The 22512-nt window shown below is 43.5% G+C and overlaps 3 protein-coding genes across 6 annotated transcripts; 1 reads left to right on the top strand and 2 right to left on the bottom strand.

Moving 5' to 3' along the window:
- Nucleotides 1–98: 98 nt before the first annotated feature.
- Nucleotides 99–10015, bottom strand: araf (A-Raf proto-oncogene, serine/threonine kinase). Of its 2 annotated transcripts, XM_084690129.1 has the most exons (16): nt 9882–10015; nt 8526–8748; nt 8035–8138; nt 7700–7802; nt 7319–7473; nt 7017–7124; nt 6732–6876; nt 6578–6605; nt 6336–6466; nt 6020–6219; nt 5586–5762; nt 5364–5410; nt 4429–4547; nt 4155–4286; nt 3886–4020; nt 99–3688 (listed from the first exon to the last, which is right to left on the bottom strand). In XM_084690129.1, exons 2-16 carry the CDS (start codon nt 8634–8636, stop codon nt 3548–3550), a joined length of 1836 nt encoding a protein of 611 aa, XP_084546255.1. In that variant the 5' UTR covers nt 8637–8748; nt 9882–10015; the 3' UTR covers nt 99–3547. The 2 variants fall into 2 exon arrangements, with proteins under 2 accessions (XP_084546255.1, XP_084546256.1); XM_084690130.1 differs by lacking the exon at nt 7017–7124.
- A 135-nt stretch (nt 10016–10150) lies between these two features.
- On the bottom strand, nt 10151–13072 carry imp4 (IMP U3 small nucleolar ribonucleoprotein 4). Of its 2 annotated transcripts, none has more exons than XM_084690449.1 (9): nt 12827–13072; nt 12290–12398; nt 12030–12113; nt 11820–11929; nt 11202–11334; nt 10973–11127; nt 10793–10887; nt 10598–10671; nt 10151–10500 (listed from the first exon to the last, which is right to left on the bottom strand). In XM_084690449.1, the coding sequence occupies exons 1-9, from the start codon at nt 12827–12829 to the stop codon at nt 10388–10390; spliced, it is 876 nt and encodes a 291-aa protein (XP_084546575.1). In that variant the 5' UTR covers nt 12830–13072; the 3' UTR covers nt 10151–10387. The 2 variants fall into 2 exon arrangements, with proteins under 2 accessions (XP_084546575.1, XP_084546574.1); XM_084690448.1 differs by lacking the exon at nt 12827–13072 and adding an exon at nt 12656–12688.
- Nucleotides 13073–16810: 3738 nt separating this feature from the next.
- Nucleotides 16811–22274, top strand: LOC146232736 (uncharacterized). 2 transcript variants are annotated; one of them, XM_084690157.1, is made up of 2 exons: nt 16811–17029; nt 20404–22274. In XM_084690157.1, the coding sequence occupies exon 2, from the start codon at nt 20643–20645 to the stop codon at nt 21606–21608; it is 966 nt and encodes a 321-aa protein (XP_084546283.1). In that variant the 5' UTR covers nt 16811–17029; nt 20404–20642; the 3' UTR covers nt 21609–22274. The 2 variants fall into 2 exon arrangements, with proteins under 2 accessions (XP_084546283.1, XP_084546284.1); XM_084690158.1 differs by lacking the exon at nt 16811–17029 and adding an exon at nt 17051–17316.
- The last annotated feature ends 238 nt before the right edge of the window (nt 22275–22512 follow it).

Genomic DNA, 22512 nt, shown 5'->3' with positions numbered 1-22512 from the left:
GCTTGTCATAGGCATCTTTGAAAAGGGTAAACTCACCGTCGTTGTGAAATCAACCGAGGACATTTTGCATTGTTTGTACAAGATAAACAGGATTTCCATAAGTATTCCACAGTTTTATTTAAAGAATATAATCCTGCATCCTCAATATTTTAAGACAAAAACCTACAAAAATACTAAAGATTTCTTTTACATTTTAAAATAATTTTGTTCTTTTCAAACCATCACACAAAAATAGAAACAAGGTACAGTTTTGTAATAATAAAAAAAAAAAAATGTAACTGTACACAGCAGAATATACCACTTATTGCAAACTGAACACCCCTGACACCTCAGAAACTATACACACAATTATTGCAGTTCACCTAGAGATATGCAAAACTACTGACACAGCTCGCCGATTCTCATTTCTGCTTTAAAATAGACAGCTGTTGAGTTTGTCTGGTTTCCGTCCCCACTCCCTGCCATTACTCTGTTGAGACAGTAAGTGGTATCTTCTATCTGACATCATGCGCTTATTGCAGACTTGATTTTAAGGGAAGTCGGTATATTACTTTTCAATTTTGGTCAATGTGGCACCCCCTACCCCGTCCCCCACCTCTCCTCTCAACAGACAACAGACGAAACGCTGTCGTCATTGGAAGAGAAAGGCATGCAGTCAACTAAACTCACACTCCGATACTCTCGTTTTCACCTCTTCAATGAAAAAGACATGATAGAATCTGAGCCCTTAATCAAGAGAAATCAGGGAATACATGATGTTACACTATGGTAAAGCAATGCCACCAGAAAAATTAGATACTATGCTTGCATCATGTATACTTCTACATGCACTGGAAAACAAATTAATCTCTCCTTGCTAGCTCTATTGCGACAAGTCTGTAAAATAGATTTTATTTGGAGAGATACGTTTCAGCCATTGGCCTACTCAATTTTTCCTGTAATCTACACAATAGATACAACAAATGATAGATGCCCTTGGAAAGAAAATGTAATTTAGTCTTTCTCTGCACTTTGCATCGATCGTATGACACTTTCTTGCCTTGATATCCATCTACTGTGCTTAGGTTGCCATTTTTAGCCACACTTAAGTTTGAGAAATAAGCTAGTTTGGAGAAGTAGTTTGAGACAGTACCGTGCCTTGAAGAACATTCTAAATCAGAAAGAACCCTAACTATGACTTAAATGTTGCAAAGAGGGATCTCTGTCCGTAAACAAACATCTCACCCACCCCAAAAGATCCAAGAAAAGCAGACTCACACAATCTGCAATTACATCAATAAATTAGATAAGAAAAAAAATTGAGCCTTTCCCCAACCCTCGTGTCACCAAAGCCCCGGACAACCCTATCCGCATCCTTACCCAACCCACAGCCACCAACATAACTGGAATAAGAAAACAGAGGAGGGTACCCAGCCCTTCCCCTTATTTATTACTTATTTATTAACTTGAAAATATCTAGGCTTAAAAACCTGTATCTGCTTCTTACAAAAGCTGTCAGTCCTGCAATGTTCAATAACTACTGCCCCCGCCCCCCCCCCCCCCCACGATAAGCTCTGCACTTGTTAAATTGACCACGTCAAAATACAGTATTGACAAATAACACCCTCTAACTTCAAGCCATTTGCCAGCATAGAGAACACCAAGCATACCCGTGCTGGGTCACTATCACAGCTACTGTTAGTTTGACCAACGCAAGATGCTAAAACTAAAGTGATCATTGATGAGCCTCAGCAACACAGGAATTCAGCATTGCACCAGGGAGCAGTGAAATAAGAAACCAAACGTGTTTGAGAGGAACTAGCCTACATCCACCGCATACGCCCAACAAGAAACTCCCATCCTTCTGATAACTGGCTGGTTGGCAAAATCCCTCATTTGAGGTGACCACTAAAATATTCTGTACACTGACAATCAATAAGTGAAAGCATTGCTCATCAGCAACTAGTGGCCTGTGCTAGCATGTAGCCTAAGCAACAGCAGTTTGTATTAACACCAGTACAAAGAAAACAGCAAAGAAAACATGGCTTGTATTCGCTTGCAGCTGTCCCAAACAGTTGAACGTTCCATTAAGTATCTTCAATTGAAAAGCTGGTGTTTTTTTTTTGTTTTTTTTATATCACATGATTGCCAATAATCCATACCACAATGATTTGGAATAAAAACCGATTACTCTGCACTTCCACCATTGCCATTAGGGTACAACAAGTAAATAAGCCAGTACTTACATTAAGGCAGCTCGTTTTAAACCACTTGCCAGAGCTAGCAAACAAATCAATATTGAACACCCATTCAGAAACTGCGCTTTGCACCAGACAATGCCATTCACCTGAGCTGTGAACATTCCCTATGGTGAAGAAAAATTAAACACTTTAATAAGACGAGATTGCAACACCAGGCCAGAGGACATTCAGAAATTAGCCTGGGAAAAAGGTATCTTGGAAGGCAAGGACTTGCCCTCTCTTCTGCTCTGGGTATGCAGGTTACACATGATGTTTACATTGACAAATTCTCCCAAGACGATCTCCAAAAAAGCCTGCAGAAGTCTATGAAATATAGGAAAAGTGGAAATGATATGATATGTGAGGAAACGTTGGCCTAACACCACCTTAAAACAATCAGTGGCTGCTCCATGGTGCAATGTATAAATCAAGCTAAATGTAAGCACGTTTTCAGGAATACTCTTACAGTAGCTTAAGACTACAGCTTTGGTGGCCGTGTCGTAACTCAATGCTGTGCGGAGCTCGATGTTTTGAATGGAGAGAGTGCAAGCCTTTTGGAAATGTTACTGTGCTCAGACAATTGTGCGGTGTTGCTTGAGTCCCATACTGCTGGTCTCCGTGGCATACCAATCAATGTTTTATAGCAGCAATTTAACTAAATGTGTGTGTGTGTGTGTGTATATACACACACATATACATACGTGTATGTATATGTATGTATACTAAGACTGCAAGGAACTATGAATTAACAAAAGCTCAGTGGTATATGGATAACCACTTTTTTTTTTTTCACATCAGATTCAGAGCGATTTTGTCTCTCCTGCTCCTTGCTCTTTGAAAGCTCACCATGAAATTCCGATGGTACTACAAAAAAACAAACAAAAAGTGTCCCCAAAAGCAGCCTTGAGAAATCCATCGCCTAACAGGAATGTAGGGGTCTCCGGCACGGACCACACCAAACTGCCTGGGCATATCAGCAGGGGGGGGGGGGGGAGGGAGTGCTGCTTGATGTGCAGGGACAGTCTTCAGCCTGCCAGATGCACCACATGTTGACGGGGCTCCATCTAGTGGCGCCACCCGACTTGGGCAATGCTCCAGCTTTTGCCCAGGGGAGGGGGCGAAAGGGGGGGGGATGAGGGGGGCGATAGGGGGGGAGGAATGTGTGGTGGAATGGACTGCCGTCAGTGCTCTCTCTCTCTCTCTCTCTCTGCCGTCAGTGCTCTCTCTCTCTCTCTTTCTCTCTGTGTGTGTCTCCACCGTGAGAATGCCGCAGCATTGGCGGGTGATGGTCGCTCGGCCAACCAGCTCTTGGCTCCCCCGGTGGGGCTTCACAGGGGCATGATCCGGGTGGTGTGGAACAGGAGTGGGTTCAGGTCCTCTGCGTGGACGGCCCTGTGCAGCGAGGGCTCCGAGGCACTCCGCTCGATTTTTGGCAACAGTTCCTGGACCTGCTCAATGCTTACCAGTATCTGGGGACACATTAACAACAACCAAAAAGTCTAAATCCCAATTATTATTATTTTTTACAAGTATTTTTTTTTTAAATAATCAATATATATGACACATAAATGAAACATGATTAAAATCTGCAATTTGGAGAAGAAAGGTTTCCCACGACGGTTCCATAACGATCCGCCAGATAAGCGGTGTTGGGTGTTGGGTTTACCTGAGGGAAGAGAGGCCTCTCGTCGCGTTTGAACTTCAGGCAGTCAATGATGAGCCTCTTCATGGACTTGGGGGAGGTACTGTACATCTTACTGAGGTCTGGGGACAAGTAGCCACGCCCGACCATGAAGAGGATCTGAGTGGCACGAAAAAGGAGGAAGAGGAGTGGATGACAGTCAGTGAAAAGACTTTTTCGTATTTAATTATTGTTTGTTTCGTATTTATTTATTCTTGTTGCTGCTGCTTTGGAAGGCTTGAAAAAGACTTCACCTGGTCTCTGTTGTTGATGCTGGTGTAAGGCAGGGTCCCTGACATTAGCTCGAATAGTACCACCCCATATCCGTACACGTCTGACTGGAATGTATAGGGGTTGGTATCCTGCATTCGGATCACCTCGGGGGCCTACGATGCAAACACACGGCTAGCTCGGTGCTCTCAAGAAACACGGACGGTGGTGAAGTCGCCATACTTGACGCAACAGCAGAACCGTCAAGCGAAACCTGAACGGGGCTGATGAGATGATGTCTGCGCGCTCGTGACTCACCATCCAGAGAATGGAGCCGCTGGGCTGTTCTACCTGCTGTGAGCCGGTCCAGCGAGACTTCACCGTGGCCAGCCCAAAGTCACCGATCTTCACGGTCCAACCTTCGTGGAGGAAGATGTCTGGCAGGCGCGCTAAGGAACAAGGCGACAGGGATGGATAACACGCACGCATGGAAACCGAGCTCTCTTAAAGGTCCCATGGCATGAAAATGTCACTTTATGAGGTTTTTTAACATTAATGCGAGAGTAATATGAGCCTGTCTATGGTCCCCCAGTGGCTTGACATTGCGATAGATGTAAACCAAGAACTGGGTATTCTGCTCCGCCTTTGAGAAAATTAAAGCTCACATGCACCGTTTTCACATGCCCAAACGTCGGCATAAGGGGAAAGGTAACCTCCCCTTTCACTGCTTTGCCCGCCCAGAGAATTTGGCCCGCCAATGAGAAAATGAGCTACGACCGTGCGAGCGCGATATTGAGAGACATCATGGCTTGAAAACGACCAAAGCGTGGCAGTTAGCCCCGCCTCTCTCCTCCTCGCATTTAAAGCTACAGACACAGAGACGACACGTTCTAAAACATCCAAAAACAGCATGTCATGGGGACCTTTAAACATTTACAAAAAGAGAAAATTCATTCATTGCAGAGACCAAAACACTGACTAAACTAGCTGAGAGATTTATTTTTCCTCCCAGTCACCCAGGTGTTAAGAAAAGGGAGTTGTTGCTCACACCGACACTTCACATTTAAGGTGACGACGAACAGTTTGTGGTGAGAGCAGCTATGGCACATCTGTTCATTTTGCATGTCTGAAGAAATGTCCTGCTTCCCATGATATGCAGTTCCTTACTGCACGAGGCCAAGATTCAGTGTCTAATTAATTTCAAATTAAAATCTCTCTAAGAAAAGTACATGCCCGGCATGTAAAAAGGATACTGTTGGATTTCAGGTCTCTATGAATGATGTTCTTGGCATGAAGATAGCTGAAAAAAGATCAAGAGATCAATGTCAACACAATTTGTAGAAATGCATGGTAAAGCAAAGCAAAAATCTGTAAAAATCTACATCTAAATACATACATCGGATTGATATATATCATTTTAACGGTGAACTATGAATTCAGAAGACCGGTATCAAGTGAGACAAAGTCTGTCTTACTCCATGCCCTGTGCCGTTTGCCTGGCGACGTCGATGCGGCGCATGGTGTCGAACTTGGTCTCGCTGACGTGCAGATGGCGGTACAGGCTGCTGCCCTCACACCACTGGGTGATTATGGCAAAGTTGGGCTTAGTCATGAAGCCCATAAACAGCAGAATGTTGACATGGCGTGTCTTTCTGCACAGTGAGGGGAGGGGGGGGCAATAACAGGCATTAGTCACCCCTTTAATGCAATTTCTTTTTTTTTTAACTGTCAATCTCCTGCAGAGCTCTGACATCGCAATCTAAAACTTTCACACAACTGTAATCTCGGTCGATTCAGCACCGACGCCTCGCTCGTTTATAGTAATGACACAAAGGAGGGGGCCCCCCTTTGTGTCGAGGAGAGAAAAAAACGAACAAACAACAACAAAAAAATGACGACAGTGACTTACCGCAGGACTTGCATTTCGTTTTTGAAAGCCTGCAGTTGCTCAGGCGTCGGCTCTGTCACTTTGAGGATCTTTATGGCCACGTCTCCGTGCCACTTGCCCTTGAAAACAGTCCCGAAGGAGCCGGCACCTATCCTCTTCTGCATGTTGACCTCCCGTGAGTGGACCTCCCAGTAGTAACTAGAGTCTCTGTAGCCACGGTGCTGGAACATACAGGACACTTAGCACTGCCCTCCAGAGACACGTGAGTATTAGGGGAGGTGGGGGGGGGGGAGGGGGAGAGGGGGAGGTGGGGGGGGGGGGGTTTGGGAGCACATACCACTTTCTTCTTGTCGTCTGAGGTCGACTGCTTGCGCTCCTTGTGCTCCGAGGGGGATTTAGGAGGTCTTCTGCCTGGGGAGCCCAGGGAAGAGGGAGGGCTGGTGGAGGGCTTGGGTGAGGGCTCAGGACCTGGGGATACAAACCAAAAAAAGAATGTGGATCATATATGAAACAGAATGGCAATCCAGCCACGATGGAATGCAGGATCATGGCGGCAAAGTGGAAAAGTTGAACTCCTACCCATGGTATTGTTGAGTTTTAGTGCTTCCTAAGGAGAGCAGAGGGAAAAATACAGGAGAAAAAAAGAAAGGCATTACAAGACGGCATTTGCACTCGGATCAAAAAAGACGCAACCGCATGCGTGTCGTCGCATGGCATTGGGGTGCGGGCTGACCTCGATGATGCTGGTGCCCGCGGGCCCCACAGTGCTGACCATGTGGACGTTGGGGGTGGAGGTGGAGCGATGCCTCTGCAGGGACTGGCCTTCAGCACCAGGGAGGGGGAAGCGGAAGGCCGAAGTGGGGGACAGCAGATTAAGCCTGCGAGAAACGCAACAAGAAACACCCAGGGGGAGGGGGAACGTCAACCGACTTGGTCCCCCTTCGCAGCCTCCACACGCTATCGCTCGAGGAGCTTTCGCTTACACTCCTCATCTTATCTGCTGTGAACGAGTTCTTACCCAGGAGGCTCTGGGGTTAAGGCTATGTCACTCTGGGATATGGAGTTGTCTGGCAACAGTATGGATATCTGAGGATACCCCTCATCTGTGCAGGGGTTGGGCCCACACCTAGACACAAGGAACATACAGCACACAGATGAAACACATAAAAGGTGACGGGCGGACAGGTGGCGATGCACAACGAGAACACGGACATGGGGGGGGGGGGGGGGGTCGGTGTATCTAAACTGCACTGATAGGAAGGAGGAGGAGGGGCGGCGGCGGTCGTGTTTACATTGCCTGTATTTCCGAGGAGGACTCACCGTTTGGTCATGGTGTCCATGTCCACACACACGGTGGGCACCTTGCTGCTGCAGTGCTGGTGGAACTTGTAGCCGCACGTCTGGCATCTGAAGCCGTTGAAGAGGAACTTGTGGCAGAAGTCGCAGTAGGCCAGCTTGAAGAAGGTTTTACGTACCTGGAAACATGTCATGGGATAAGCCTGGATGATGAGACACAATCCTTGGCGACACACATCTAAATGTTCCTTCCTTCCTTTCTTTTTTTTCTTCCCCCCCCCAAAGCACATTAAGATTTAAAAGGTTGCAAAAAAAAAAAGACAATGGCACCTGGTCCTGAAAAATGCCCCAGGCCCTTTTTTATCCCCAACCCCAAGATTCTGACACGAGAGCGCGCCAACTTACAAAGTTGTGCATGGTGAGAGGGACATCGTCCAACACCTCCACCAGGAGCTCCTCCCCCACCAGCGGGGTGATGTCAGTGTTCCATTCTGTCAGCCTCTTGCGCCTGTGAGGACGGCGGCAGAACCATGAGAGGGAGGACAGAGGACAAATACTTCACACACACGTTCACACCACTACATTTTTTTCCACAGAATTTTCTCTTTTTCAAACCATTCCCAAGAGGATTGTGAGAGTACGACACCACAAATATTGGGGGTACACTCGAAGCTGCAGTCCGTTTAGAGTACACCCTACGACTGCTCCTCTATGGAGCGAGAGAAGACTGACAAACTTACCCCTCTAGGAGTCGAAATACAGCGCAGCAGTCCTGGCTGAGGCCCCTCACTTTGAGAGCTTTGTCCAGGCTGTCAAATACCGTCTGCCCTGAGCGAACATTCACCTGTTTTCGCACACAATGTATAACATTTTCAACGAGTTTCATGAAAACGCTCAGCAATTCTGGTTATCCTATGGCTAATTGATGCCAATGTATATGCATTCTATATATATATATATATATATATATATATATATAATTGTATATTTTTTACACAAATGTGACACACCATATCCTTTTGAATACTAATATACAAGGCAGCCTGTTTCTAAGGTTTCTCAAAGGAAGAACATTTCATAAGACACAGAAGCAAGCACCAGCTGGCACATATAACACCAACTGTTGGCAGTTCTACAGTTGTGAAAAACGGCAAGCTTGTCGAGACATTTTCACTGCAAAGACATGAGCGACTGAACATGCTCCACTGCCTGGGCGATCTCCCTGTCTTACCACTGTCCTCTGCTTATTGGGGAGGTAGACTCTGATGGTGCCCCCACCTCGAGGTACATCCTCTGGGCTGGTTTCTCCAGAGGAGGAGCAGGAGGAGGAGGTGGAGGACATGGTGAAAGGCAGGGAAGGTAGGAGAACAGGAGGCAGCAGCACTAAGTCACGTCAACTGCAGGAGAACTTCATGCACTGGGGGGTCCGAGGGAGTGAGCCCTTTACCTGGAACCTGAGACAACACTTGATTAGATGTGTTGTCAACCCACTCCAGTATGTATTTCTATCTGCATTTAATGAGGTCACTGGAACATCCTTTGAGTTTCAGATCATTTAGGAAGGACTGTTATAGGTACAATTGTATTATAGTGCAAATTGTACAATCAGATTATATTTGGCATAAGGCCCATAGATTGGACACAGACTACTTCTTCTTAAACGACTTGCCTTTTCTTGGTACTGCATAATACTTGAAGTTACTTTGTTACTATGTAACGAGGGATGATGAACAGAACAAATAATGCACAAATGAAGCCTCTGATTACTGATCGACTGCAACGCCAAATGCAATCCTGATTACAATTTGGGGGTGTATGACTGTGCGACTCAAACACAGCCAAAATAGAGAAAAACCTTGCAATCAGACAAACTACGGATAAGATTGTTGCCACTCTATGGACATTTAGTAATAGCTACATCAGACCAGCTAGTTTGTGTGGCGTGCAATCTGGAACTCTTCCGTGCCGTGTGCTAGACTTCTGATTTGACAGCTACCTGCTGATCTACTTGAAAGACTGGCTTACTTCAATATATCCGACAGACCTTTGTTTCTCATTCGACATAGGTCTGAGCTGATGTACTGTTTGGCATCACATGTGGCCGCAAGTCAGTAAAACAAACTGACAGAGCAATGGGAATCGTAGTTTAGGATAGAAGGATTTGACTGCTTGGCTAGCAATATGACATTTCGACATTTTGGAGGCCATGTTTGACAGTGGTCGCCTGGTGAATGAGGCTAAATGTAACTATGTGTCATTTTACTTAAGTGACATTGCTGCATCGACGAGGCTTCGTTATTATTTGCTTCATAATTTTTGTCGGGTGTTTCTTCGTGCTGTACTCAACAAGTACTTACTAGATTTACAGCAGAAAGGGATTAAGTGGCTAACGCTAGCTAGCTACTATTGGAATAGCTAGTCAAGCCTACCGCGCCAGCTAGCCACATCTACCGTTCGTTTCTACTAAAACGCAGTTGAATTCTATTTTGCACAGTAATACATTGCACTAAACAGTTGACCGTGTACACTTTCTCAATCGTCACAAATAAACAGTTTGATGTTGTTTATCTCGGGGATCAAGTCTCACCTGAAACTGCCATCTTGAATTCTCTCAACAAGATTCTCTCTGAAGTAGCGATGGGCGACTCCTTCTTCGTCTTCTTCTTGTTTATCTGAAGTTTATGGTGTTTTGGCAACCTGAAAACACGCATTACCGCCGCCCACTGGGCAGTCGTAGATGTAACGTTGTTCTACTTCATCAGGTAATAACTTAAGTAAAATACTGTAATATAAATATGTAAATGTGTAATTATATCTATTGCTTGGAGAAAAAAAAAGCACAAACAAAGCCAAATAGATGTTTTAAAGCAGTGTTTATTTGGAAATGTTATCAATTTCAATGGATGTAAATAAACCCAAGGTAAAAAATATGGCAGGTTGCACAAAAAGGTATGGGGTGGGGGGAAATGGATGAAGTAAATGGATACCTCTGACCATGACAAAGCTGCCAAGAGATATCAGGTCACATTTCCATGCAGCACAAATGAAATGTCCAAATACATCCCCATGTTTAGAGTAACGGAGACTAGAACACTACTCCACACTGAGAAACTTTCTCTTTTTAGCTGTGTGCGTGTATGAGTGATGGCGCCATTCAACGTCCGCTGTACTCTCATTCTCCAGGGTACCAAGCTTAATCATATACACTACAGAAAGAAGGTAGAATTAGTAAAGAAAATATTGAAAAAAGCACTATGGGTTCAAAAAGTGCTATACAATACAAGCGTAACTTTCGGTACTTACATTTCATTTCAAATCTGGGCCCCACTTCTGTCAACTCAACATTTTTGTGATTTGTGTTCTTATATGTGTGGTGTCTGTGAAATGAAGACATGAATCAAGACTTGGTGAATCAAACCTACATCTACACTTTCTGTTAGACTTGTATACTTGTAATGTATGCTGATATTTCCTTTACAGAAGTCCTGCATTATTAACCTGAAAGAAATGAAATCCTCCTGGTTGGCAAATGTGATTACACGTTTACTGTCCTCTTTGGGTACTGGAAACAGGTACTTTAGGATGTTGGACACCTGAAAGTGATAGCAATTCTTAGCGCAACCAAACATAGATTTAGATTAACAGAACCAATTGCAAGTTAATTGTCAAGTATCTCACCCTTCGACCAAGTCGTGAGGAAAAGTTGTGAAAAATGAGGTGGGGAAAAGCTTCAGACATGGTACCAATGTCTGGTACATCGTGTCTCATGACTACATTGTACAGGGTGAAGTACGCTGTTGGTCCAAACGGTAGGTGGCACACCACCAGGCCGTCTAAAAGGGACACATGTAAATCAATTACAAATGGTTGTTATTTGAGTGCGGTAAATGAATGTTGCTTTGCTTACCTGGCTGTCCTCTAGTCTCGTGTACAATGACCAGATCTGTTACATTGTTGGCTTTGCAAGCTTGCACCAGGGAATTGATTTCATGATTTCCCCTGTTCATGCGTTGAGCACCCGGGAAGACCAACTTCACCTCCTGTCACACCAAAAGAAATTCCAGCTACATCAGTGAAACACGCTAGCCTGGCTGGCAGCCCAACTTAGCCCCACCCACAACAAAAATTTGGTCGGGAAGTTGGGTCTGGAGGGGCTCGTATTGGGGACAAACTATATAAAACCAGGAGCTGGGCGGACCAATTAAATTGCCAGGGCGGGTTTTATACGATAATGGACAGATGATCAACAGTAACCTAATCAACAACTTCACAAAAGAGCACTTGGGTTGAATTTGTTTTCAACAAACAACATTACGTTGCTATGGTTGGTTGTAAGTCTATCCAATTGAGCGAAGAGGCATTTGTTTTACGAGTTCGGTTGAAACATGCCCCATAGTCACAGCCCAACGGAGAGGCATCAGACTCATATTCTGACTAGAATTATGAGTATGACAACGTCAGGCTAGACACACGCAATATTATCCCGTCATTACAGGACGGGATCCCAGAAAGAAATGGGACTGACCTTGGTAAACATTTTCAGCCTTGAGCTAGGGTCTCTGGACGTAGTGACCATCACCTTGGGGTCCTCAACTCCAGCCCACTTATACTCGTCATCCATGTGGGAGCTGACACCTGGACAGACCCTTCTTGATGAATATTGTGCATTATCACACAGCGTGCTTGACATGAAGGGGTGCATTCAATACATCTTCGAAAGAAGTATGTCACAAACCCTCAGCTCCTTCATCATCATATTCTAGTAACTTCTGTAGCTGCACAGCTTCTCTGCGGACCTCAGTTGGAATGAGACGGTTGTCTGTGCAAAATGAAAATCCATAAACAAGAATACACCATTTTTGTCAACAAGAAAAATATAGATATTACTATTAAATGTCAGGCCCATCTCACATTGGTAAAAACGCCCATTTGATTTATTATCAAGACTACATATAACATGTAACACACTTGGGATGCATGAGTGACCAGTCATACCATCTAGAGCAGACTTCAGCTTCTGTTTCTTCTCCTCAATAGTGCGTACTCTGTCCTCTTGGGCCTTCCTGTACAGGTACTCCCGTCTAAGTCTCGTCTCTCGACGAAGCTGTAATGTAGAGACAATGTTATCTCCTTAGCATTGGACACACCACCATGGTCAAAGCCCTACTCATACATCGTTACACAAATGAATGACTTTTTATGAACTGGCTTCTCACACGAAGCCGATCACTCTACAACCGTAACAAAAGGTAAGCGTCAACAATGAAGTAGCTAGAAATGTGCATAACTATAGCAACTAAAACATGTTAGCATGATGCTTCGTAACTTAAAGTGAGTTTCTTAGAAAATGTTCAAGCTAACCTCCGAGCTAACGAGCATACGATTGTTCCGCTTAGCTAGAGCTACCAACCACAGTTGTAATTCACAAACAAAGCCATTTTTGCTAAAACAAATTGTCCCATTCATAGACAACTGGCCTCAAATAGCCAACATATTCAGTTGTTATGAGTAAATAATAAGAAACATTCATACCATTCTGATGATCTGCTGGAAGTCTTACACATGTGATACGATGAGATGACTACCAAAATGTATGTTCATTGGCTATTGGCACAGCCAATAGACGTTAGCGGAACTGTTTGGTGGCGATAAGCAAATACATAATTATAAGCGCCACTTTTTTCAAAATAAAAGTCACGAACTTGTCTTTTAAAAAGTCAGAAACCAGGAGAAAATTATTCAAATGTCTGCGCACTTTACTTCTTTAATTCCAGGAATCCCAGTCTAGTAAACGGGAGAACTCCCACTCACGGGAATCTTCCGGGTTCTGAACTGGTTGCAGTTCCACTTAAGTTCCATATGAAGGCGCTAACGGTCGAGTACAGAATGAATGGAGGTCTATGAAGCTATAACCCTCAAAATCCACTTTTCTCAGGATGTAATTTTTTGTCTAGTAATTTGAATTCTGAATTCGAAAAAGGGAGGCAAAAAAAAGTACACAAGTACACACCACTGGGTGTTAGATTTTTTTTAAGTCGCCTTTAAAGTCGCCTTTAAAAATGTAATTGATGTCACACATCGTACGACCAGATCTACTGCTTGACGGCAAGCTCTGGTTACTTCCACTTTTCTCTCGAGGCATCAACAACACAGCTGGGAGTGGGAAGGCTTTCCTTAAACAGGCTCTGGTAGTGTCCATCGTTGTACAGTTTTTTTGGACCGTTTGCAGTGCGCCATCCGGGTACTTTCAGTGCACTGAATTCTGATGGTGTGCGTGAAGCACTGAAAGTCTGTGCTCGAAGTGCACAAGTAGACAGCTACTGTTTCTGTGTGTCAACAAATCAATTAACGACATCTGAATCAATCAGCTGCATCACAGGCATGGGCACTGCACTAGGCCTACTCATAATTCCAGGAATCTGTGTGTGCATCTGTGAGTCACTGATTAGTGTGTCACTGAATAAACAAATCAGCATGTCAATCACCATCTTCATCACGGCCATTGCACTAGTATGAACTAAAAACACAGAAGATGCTCTTGAAGATCTGTTTCAAGAATATAAATACAAAGAAAGAAACATACTACATAAATCATATTCTCCATTATTTATTTATTTTAAAGTGTATATATCTGCAGCCAATGATGGAGCAGAATTCCCTCCATAGTGGGCAGATCTTTGCCAAACACCTCTTCTGTAGGTTCATATCTTCTGAAGAGAGAAAAGGAAAGAGAGAAATATTGATAGAGAATATGAGAGAAGTGGAGGGGATTGTGGTCCGCTAGATACAAACAATGTGTGTCTTGTGTGAGTGTGCATGTTCTTTTATTTGTTCTGCGTGTGGATGAGTCTTACGGCTTGGATCCCTGGGAGATATCTTCCTCTCTCATGGTGTTACGTACACCATAGGACCGTGTGTGTACTGGATGTGCCTGTGTAGTTGTGTGTTTCTCCACACTAGCATCATTCATTCAGGTGTCCATTTTCCATGTACTTGTCTGCTTCATTCATCTCTGTTCAACATCACACAAAATCACGCGTCTGTTCCTGGCCAATCCAGTGTCCATCTGGCTCCATAAAAACCTTGTTCCAACCTTCCTTTGATCTAGGGTCAGTGCTCTATGTTCTGTAACTGTTTACTTTCAGAATCAAAACCAAATCCACATGAGACATTGTACTGCATGTAATAAATGATGTCATGAACTATATAGCACCAGTTCACTTCAGTTTAAACGGTTATACTGGTTTGGGATTCTTCAAGTTTTCCTCTCAGTTTACTTCAAGTTTTTTAATGAGGCACTGAAAGCCATTACATACTAAACTGTACTGATATATACTGCCTGGTGAAGTGTTTCCTGCTACCAAAAGGTGTTTATGTACACCATCCTTGGCAACAGACACTCGTTTTAAAACCTTTCCATTTTGGTTATCTACATGATTAAAAGCTTACAGCCAATTTACAAAACAAAATACGTCAGTTGCTGAATCCAATACTACTGTATGCTGCCTCTCATCCTTGAGCGTGGCCTGTGAGGAGGAGCTGGACTGTCCGCTCCTGTCCACTAGCGTCAGCCAGAAACTGTAGATGTTGGCAGTAGTGGCACTAAATTTCTGATGACTCACCAGCTCTCTGCTGATCCTGATTGGCTCCTGAAAGACCGTCCACACCACTGCCTCGTTGCAGGTGGGCGTGGTCAGGGAACCCAGGTATCGGTAGAACTTGGTGAGATCCACTCCTGACAGTAAATCATTGATAGACATGTTGTGGTGCGGTCCCTGGCACTCCACAAATGGCTGGGCACGAAAGTCTCAGAGGCAGCTTCCTGACGATGTCAGAGACTGCCCACCCCCCTCATCACCAGCGCCTGTGTGCTGCAAGGTTCAGTACGTATGCGTTACAAACAGGCACTTCCACACACAGGCTTGCATAATGTGACAGGTAGACACGCTAAGCCCCAAAATACATTGTTATTCTTACCATAAGGAAAAAGTCCCATACACAAACTCCAGCATGGGGGGGCACTGGGGCGTGCTGGTGTCCTGACTGTGTATAGTTACGGCCGGGGTGGTCACTTCACACACCACACAGCGGCTGGTGTGCTCCTTTATCTCTTCGCCAGCCCAAGGCATCATGGGCACAGCTGCCATAGTGGAAAACCAGTGGGACTTGGGCTGGCATAGTCACAGGTGCCCATGTTGCAGTAGGAGAAGGACATGGTGCTGAACAGGCGCCTGCAGAAGCCTGCCTGGCCTGGTGAGAGTGAGGGAGTACACAGGAAACACCTAATGACTACCCTTGTATGGTTACTGGTTAGATACACTCTCCTTCGCCATATACGTTGGTTAAAAACAGACATAAGTGTGTTTTTGAGTGAGTAGTGCTGGTTCCCCTGGCTCTCTTGCTGTGCAGTACAGACCTGCCGAAATCCCAGAGCACAGGGTATGGGTTCCTAAACTGGTCTAGTATTACCAGCCCATCCATCACATAAACTACATAAGCAGTAAGGAAAACATTTTGTCAAAATGTCTAACTCCAGTCAACATATCTAAAACTATCTCCCCCAATAATTTTTGTTCGATTCTCGAACCTGGCTCATACTACTAGCTTTTTCATAGAAGATTTTTTTTCCTGATTTTTGCAAAGATTGAAACCAATCCGAAATGGGTAAACTAGCAACCCATTTATTTGCTTACGTCAAGAAAAGTTTCCTGGAACGTGGTCGCGGATACGAACAATGAACGAGAACAAAAGGGAGAATCAGCAAATCGCTGATTTACCTGAGCTGAATGAGAACAAGGAGAAAGGATTTGATAATCTACAGCTGCCTGCATTTATTGTAGCACGTTTAACAAATGGTTGCACATACATGACGGTTATTAAGCTCATGGCATGACTAAACGTAATTATAGCATAATATAATTAGTTATAATATCGTGGCATGTTACGGTGTCATTATATATTGTTGACATGTTATGAGGCAAAGACAAAGATGAATAAATCATGTCTGATAACGTCAATATTGTTATGGTCGTTATATTGTTAGAACTTTAAGTCAGTTAACACCACAACGATGGCATTAACAATAAGCTAGTAATAGTAAACAACACTCATCATCATTATAATAGTTACAAAGTTACAGCCTTAATTTGCTTTGCAAAGCTAGAACAACGACGGAACCAGATATTCAGGTTTACAGTTTATTTATCTGACACAATACATACGCAGTTAAACTATAAACGCGAAGCAAAAAGAACAACGTATAGGCCCTGCACGTATAATACTACCGTACTAATATTGATTTTCGTAAAGTTCACATGTAGGCTATCTGCTTCTTGATCGGACTTGTACCACATTCTGACAGTTTTCTGCAATGCCTTAGCTCCAGCTCACAAGCTCGCGACTGGTTGTCGCAAAGTATGACGTATACAGCTAGTTGCAAGCATGCACGAGTTTCGGAGCTAGGAACAAGCTTCTGCGCAAGACCGGACGAGTCGGTCTGGAAAGATGGCGCGGTCCATTAGGAGCTCTCGCTTGCTTCACTGCGCCACTGAGCACTTTTCATAGAAATGAATGGGGACGCCATCTTGAAAGACAGAAGTTAGTAGCTGTCTCTAGTTATATTTACTCTATGGTTGAAACACGCCCCAAAGTCACAGCCCAACGGAGAGTTTTCAGACTCATATTCTGACTAGAATTATGAGTATGACAGCTTCAGGCTATATCAACAGTACTCTGGTGAGAAGAATCCTATTATTGTAGCATTTTTACCGTTCTGGTGCCACTTGGTATTTCAAATGTGCAACTGCATGTCGGGTGTTTGTATCGTTTACTTTAAAACGTAGGCTATTTTACAGTCATTGGTTTGTATCCACAACCCCCGGTTACGTGAGCTCTGAATCAATGTAGCTTATCGTGGAGAAAATCATAGTGAAAATCATAGTGTCCCTACGATGTTTTAACATTAAGATCTAATGTATTGAAAAATCTAAACTCTGTTGCAGTTCTAACAGGCAGCTATGAAGGTAAGTGCCATCATAAAATGTTGGTGCTAGCTAGCTTTACATCCATTGTGTTGTTAGCTCGATGTTTTGTCTATAATGGGGATATGTTAGTACGTTGGGAAAGGTGTTTGTCATATGATTTTTTGCTATTCAGATGCAGACAGTGTTGTGAGTCTCAATGTACCTACTTCAGTTTTGTGAACCTTTAATTTGACCACCCTCGTGCAGCATAAAGCTAGTGTGCTTCTGTATTGCTGCATGTTCCTTCGATTTGAACGAATCAGTATGACTCGCGAATAACGAGTCCTCTCAGTGAGATTTGTTCATTTTCTCGTGGCCGAAAAAAGTACAAATAACAAAACCTGTATTTGTCAATTGTGAACAAATCTTATTTACGTCTTACTATACTAAACCCAGCAGTCACGCGAAAGTGAATAAAGTAAACAAATCCTTTCCTCTTCTGAGCTTATGTTGATCACATCCAATGTCAATGATGATCCAAAGACTCGTACCCGAAGCAAAGACTTAAATACTGTAGTTTAATAAACAAATCAACACTGCTCTTTAAAGATGTCGTCCCCATTCATTTCTATGAAAAGTGCTCAGTGGCGCAGTGGTAGCCTGACGTTGTCATACTCCATACTGTCATAATTCTAGTCAGAATACGAGTCTGAGAACTCTCCGTTGGGCTTTGACTACGGGGCGTGTTTCAAACGAGCCTGGAAAACAAATGCCTCTTCGCTCAATTGGATAGACCTACAACCAATCAGAGCAACGTAATATGTTGTTTGTTCAAAACGAATTCAACTTAAGCGCTCTTTTGTGACGTGGGTGATTACGTTACTCCTGATCATCTGTCCATCATCGTATAAAGCCCGCCCTGGCAATTTCATTGGTACGCCCAGATTCTGTTTTTCTGTAGTTGTTCCCCAATAGGAGACCCTCCAGACCCAACTTCCCGACCAAATTTTTTTGTGGGCGGGGAGAAGTTGGGCTGGCAGCCAGGCTAGCAGTGAGGTAGCCAGACATTGTCATACTCATAATTCTAGTCAGAATACGAGTCTGAGAACTCTCCGTTGGGCTTTGACTACGGGGCGTGTTTCAAACAAGCCTGGAAAACAAATGCCTCTTCGCTCAATTGGATAGACCTACAACCAATCAGAGCAACGTAATATGATGTTTGTTCAAAACGAATTCAACTTAAGAGCTCTTTTGTGACGTGGGTGATTACGTTACTGTTGATCATCTGTCCATCATCGTATAAAGCCCGCCCTGGCAATTTCATTGGTACGCCCAGATTCTGGTTTTCTGTAGTTGTTCCCCAATACGAGACCCTCCAGACCCAACTTCCCGACCAAATTTTTTGTGGGCGGGGACAAGTTGGGCTGGCAGCCAGGCTAGCAGTGAGGCCCAATAGGGTCCAATTGCAGTGCTCCCTCCTCAGGCCCCTCTAAAAACATTTGGTGGATCATGAAACAAAATAGGACCATTGAGCGGCAAGAATCCTGTATCAGACACAAAAGGGACAACATTCCTCTCCCACAACTGCAGCAACTGGTCTCCTCAGTTCCCAGACAGATACAGACTGTTGTTAAAAGAGGGAATGATGCACATTGGTGAACATTGTCCTAACCTTTTTGAGATGTGTTCCCATCAAATTCATAATCACCGTATATATTTTCCTTAAAATGTTACATTTCATCAGTTTAAACATTTGATATGTTTTCTGTAGTGAATAACATTTGGGTTTATGAGATTTGAAAATCATTGTATTCTGTGTTTTAATTTCTGTTTCACAACTTCCCAACTTTTGAGGAATTGTGGTTGTGTATAATGATCAAGTTAAAGGGGAAATGTTCTACTTTGAAAGAAAAAAGTAGTGCTGACTATACATTTGGCCAATGACAGGCCTTTTCAAGTTTAGCTCCACCCACGTGAGAAAAATCGAAATATCAAGTAGTTTTACGGTTTATGTGTAAAAGACAAAATAACAAGTCAAAATCAGTTTTTCCTTTTTTTGAAAAAAAAAAAAAAACGCGAGACAGGAGAGCCTGTCCACTCCCTATTACAGTTTTTTACAATCACTATGAGTTTTTTCAACACCTTTAACACGTTTCCTAAACTCTTAACAGTTAGCACAAAATCCGTCTGTGTAGGCTGTACAATTAACAATTTTCTTGTTGCTTTGACACAAAATGCATAGAGTAAACACACATTTTAAATGCTTGAACTTCTTTTACACACAAGCTCAACCAAGACCAAAGCAGTCGATTTTTACTGCCCACTTTACCAATGCTTTCACACTGTCAGCAATACAGATAACATCATGTTTAAAACCTAAATTATTGGCTAAAGTCACAGTGAACAGCTGTTTATATTGTGAATTGAAACACAGATATGTCCCTTGTATTTTATTCCATTGCTACGGACAAACAGCTGAAGTTATGCAAATACTGTAAATCACAGCTGATTCCCAACTATGAAACACTCAGGTGTTGAGGTTCTTTCAATTGCATGACCATATGGTATAGACCGTAAAGAGGACCTCTTTAAGCTGATCTCGTGTGGAAAAAGAACAATATAGAGCAATACGAAGAAAGTAAGAATACAGTAATACCTGCACGAGGGAGACAAGTACCAGGACAAGGGAGAGGGGTGGGACAAGGGCAAGGGAGAGGAAGACAAGTACCAGGACAAGAGAGAGGAGTGGGACAAGGGAGAGGAGTTAGAATGTGTGGTGGCACTCAGAGAAGGGCCAGAGCTAGGGTAATACTGTAAATCGAAGCTAAATTGTATATTTCTTGCAGTAATGTCCTGTTGCAAATGAAGCCTTTACTGCAGCAATTATATTATATTGGTCAAGTTTTTTTGTAACTTTACTTACAGTTCAGTGCGGTGTAAATGTGTGGCGTGATCATTAAATGCTAGTGTGATAATGAATCATTTAAAATCATACAAAGTGTCATCATGCTCTGTATGTAATGCATGATTTTTTTTAAAATGTACAATGTTTGCAATAGTGGACGTATTCAGGCCAGTTAATTGGTTATCAGATGTTGAGTATATGTGAAAGCTGAGTTCTCATTAACTTGGAATTGTTTCTTCCAGATCCCCTACTGGCCAATCATACTTGATCATGGGTGGAGACTAGACAGAGAAGACACCTTAAGGCTCCAGAGAGACTACAGAGACTCAACCAGAGAGACCACAGAGAGAGACTCAACTATTGAAAGACTCAACCAGAAACAGCAGTAACCAGACAGAGGATCGACCAGAGAGAAGCAAGCTTCCAGAGACTTGATACAGAATCCAGAGAGACCAGACAGAGAACTAAAAAGAGCTGAGTTATGGAGACACATCACTGTGACACATGTGGGAAGAGCCTTTCCTCATCCAGTAGCCTCACGAAGCACATGAGGATCCACACTGGAGAAAAGCCCTACAGCTGTGACCTCTGTGGTAAAACCTTTAGCCAGGCTGGCCATTTCACAGTTCACAGCAGGATCCACACTGGAGAGAAGCCTTACAGCTGTGACCTCTGTGGTAAAACCTTTAGCCGTGCTAGCAGTTTGACACATCACCGCAGAATCCACACTGGAGAGAAGCCCTACAGCTGTGACCTCTGTGGTAAAAGCTTTAGGCATGCTGGCAATTTCACAGTTCACAGCAGGATCCACACTGGAGAGAAGCAATACAGCTGTGTCTTTTGTGGTAAAACTTTTAGCCACGCTGGCCATTTCACAGTTCACAGCAGGATCCATACTGGAGAGAAGCCCTACAGCTGTGACCTGTGTGGTAAAACCTTTACCCATGCTAGCAGTTACACAGTTCACTGCAGGATCCACACTGGAGAGAAGCCCTACAGCTGTGACCTCTGTGGTAAAACCTTTACCCATGCTAGCAGTTTCACAGATCACAGCAGGATCCACACTGGAGAGAAGCCCTACAGCTGTGACGTCTGTGGTAAAACCTTTAGCAGTAATAGAAGTTTTACAGTTCACAGCAGGATCCACAGTGGAGAGAAGCCCTACAGCTGTGACCTTTGTGGTAAAACCTTTAGCAGTAATATAAGTTTCAGAGTTCACTGCAGAATCCACACTGGAGAGAAGCCCTACATCTGTTACCTCTGTGGTAAAACCTTTAGCAGTAATAGAAGTTTCACAGTTCACAGCAGGATCCACACTGGAGAGAGGCCCTACAGCTGTGACCTCTGTAACTATTCAGGTAAAACAAATGACCATCTGAAGAGTCACCTGCGTGTTCACAATAAAAACAACAACAAAGCAGTGATGTCTGGGACCAAGCTTTCCTAGCCGTCACCACCTGAGAGAACCTGGGTTATTATACAAATACATTTGATTTGAATTTGATGATTGTGGTCGTCCAATGCACACTGATCCATTGTTGAAAATATGGACGCACTTCTCAGTATTTACATTAGCAAGTAAGGGGTCAAGGGACTGGATGGTTCTGAAACAAAGGGGTTTATTGTCCTATTTACAAGACGATAGCCTGTTACAGGGCAGTTTACACCCTTCTCCTACCTCACTTGAAGATGAAGTCTGGAACAGAGATGTGTTAAAGGGCTGGGCGGCAGGCCTGTGTCCTAAAATGTACAAAACTGTATAATTTTGTATTACGGACGGTAACTGTAGGCTATATATCACGATAAATGAGTTTTTCTTAACATTTGTAGACCTGTTTTAATAGAATGCAATTTGCACCGGCCATAATCTGCCGCACTCATCCGGTTTAGATGGAGCAGGCTGCGGCAGGTTTGTTGCATAAATGAAGTTTCTTTATATGTGTTGTCCATTTTGTCAATTAAAACTGTAAACTTTTTGGTGGAGAAGCATTGTTCTTAGGAGTAACTTGAATTTCTGAAATGTTTTTACAATCAGTGAGCTATGGTCCGTAGTAGTAGCCCGTATAAAAGCCTTTTTTTCTGTGAAACTTGCTAAATAAACATCTATTACTTGTTTGGCCAATTTGATTGTGGAAAAAAGATTAACCTTTTTAGTTATGAAGAGGAGGGGGGGGATTCCGGTTATTCCACTTATCACTGTCCGTTTTCCAGCGGCAGTTTCAAATTGGGAGATATGCATAGAAAAGAGCTGTCAATGGGACACCTCTTTAGGACATGAAGTTCTCTGTATGTCCATTTTACCCACCAGACTGTAATTACTCAACTATGACAAGGTAAACACGGTTTTGCAT

Source organism: Hypomesus nipponensis, chromosome 24 (genome assembly GCF_054491055.1).
Source record: "Hypomesus nipponensis isolate SF chromosome 24, ASM5449105v1, whole genome shotgun sequence".
Classification (NCBI taxonomy): Eukaryota; Metazoa; Chordata; class Actinopteri; order Osmeriformes; family Osmeridae; genus Hypomesus; species Hypomesus nipponensis.
The sequence above is the reverse complement of the archived record's forward strand: the minus strand, read 5'-3'. Positions and strand labels throughout refer to the sequence as shown.

What these genes read in the sequence shown, in the direction of transcription:
- araf (XM_084690129.1), bottom strand. Translation starts at nt 8,636, where the DNA reads ATGTCCTCCACCTCCTCCTCCTGCTCCTCCTCTGGAGAAACCAGCCCA. An exon ending in CTCTCACCATGCACAACTTT is followed by an intron (nt 7,474 to 7,699) that starts GTAAGTTGGCGC and finishes ACATGTTTCCAG; the next exon opens with GTACGTAAAACCTTCTTCAA. An exon ending in CAAACGGCACAGGGCATGGA is followed by an intron (nt 5,411 to 5,585) that starts GTAAGACAGACT and finishes ATCTTTTTTCAG; the next exon opens with CTATCTTCATGCCAAGAACA.
- imp4 (XM_084690448.1), bottom strand. An exon ending in GCTGAAGTCTGCTCTAGATG is followed by an intron (nt 12,114 to 12,289) that starts GTATGACTGGTC and finishes CATTTTGCACAG; the next exon opens with ACAACCGTCTCATTCCAACT. An exon ending in GCCCAGATTTGAAATGAAAT is followed by an intron (nt 10,501 to 10,597) that starts GTAAGTACCGAA and finishes TTCTTTCTGTAG; the next exon opens with TGTATATGATTAAGCTTGGT.
- LOC146232736 (XM_084690157.1), top strand. Translation starts at nt 20,643, where the DNA reads ATGGAGACACATCACTGTGACACATGTGGGAAGAGCCTTTCCTCATCC.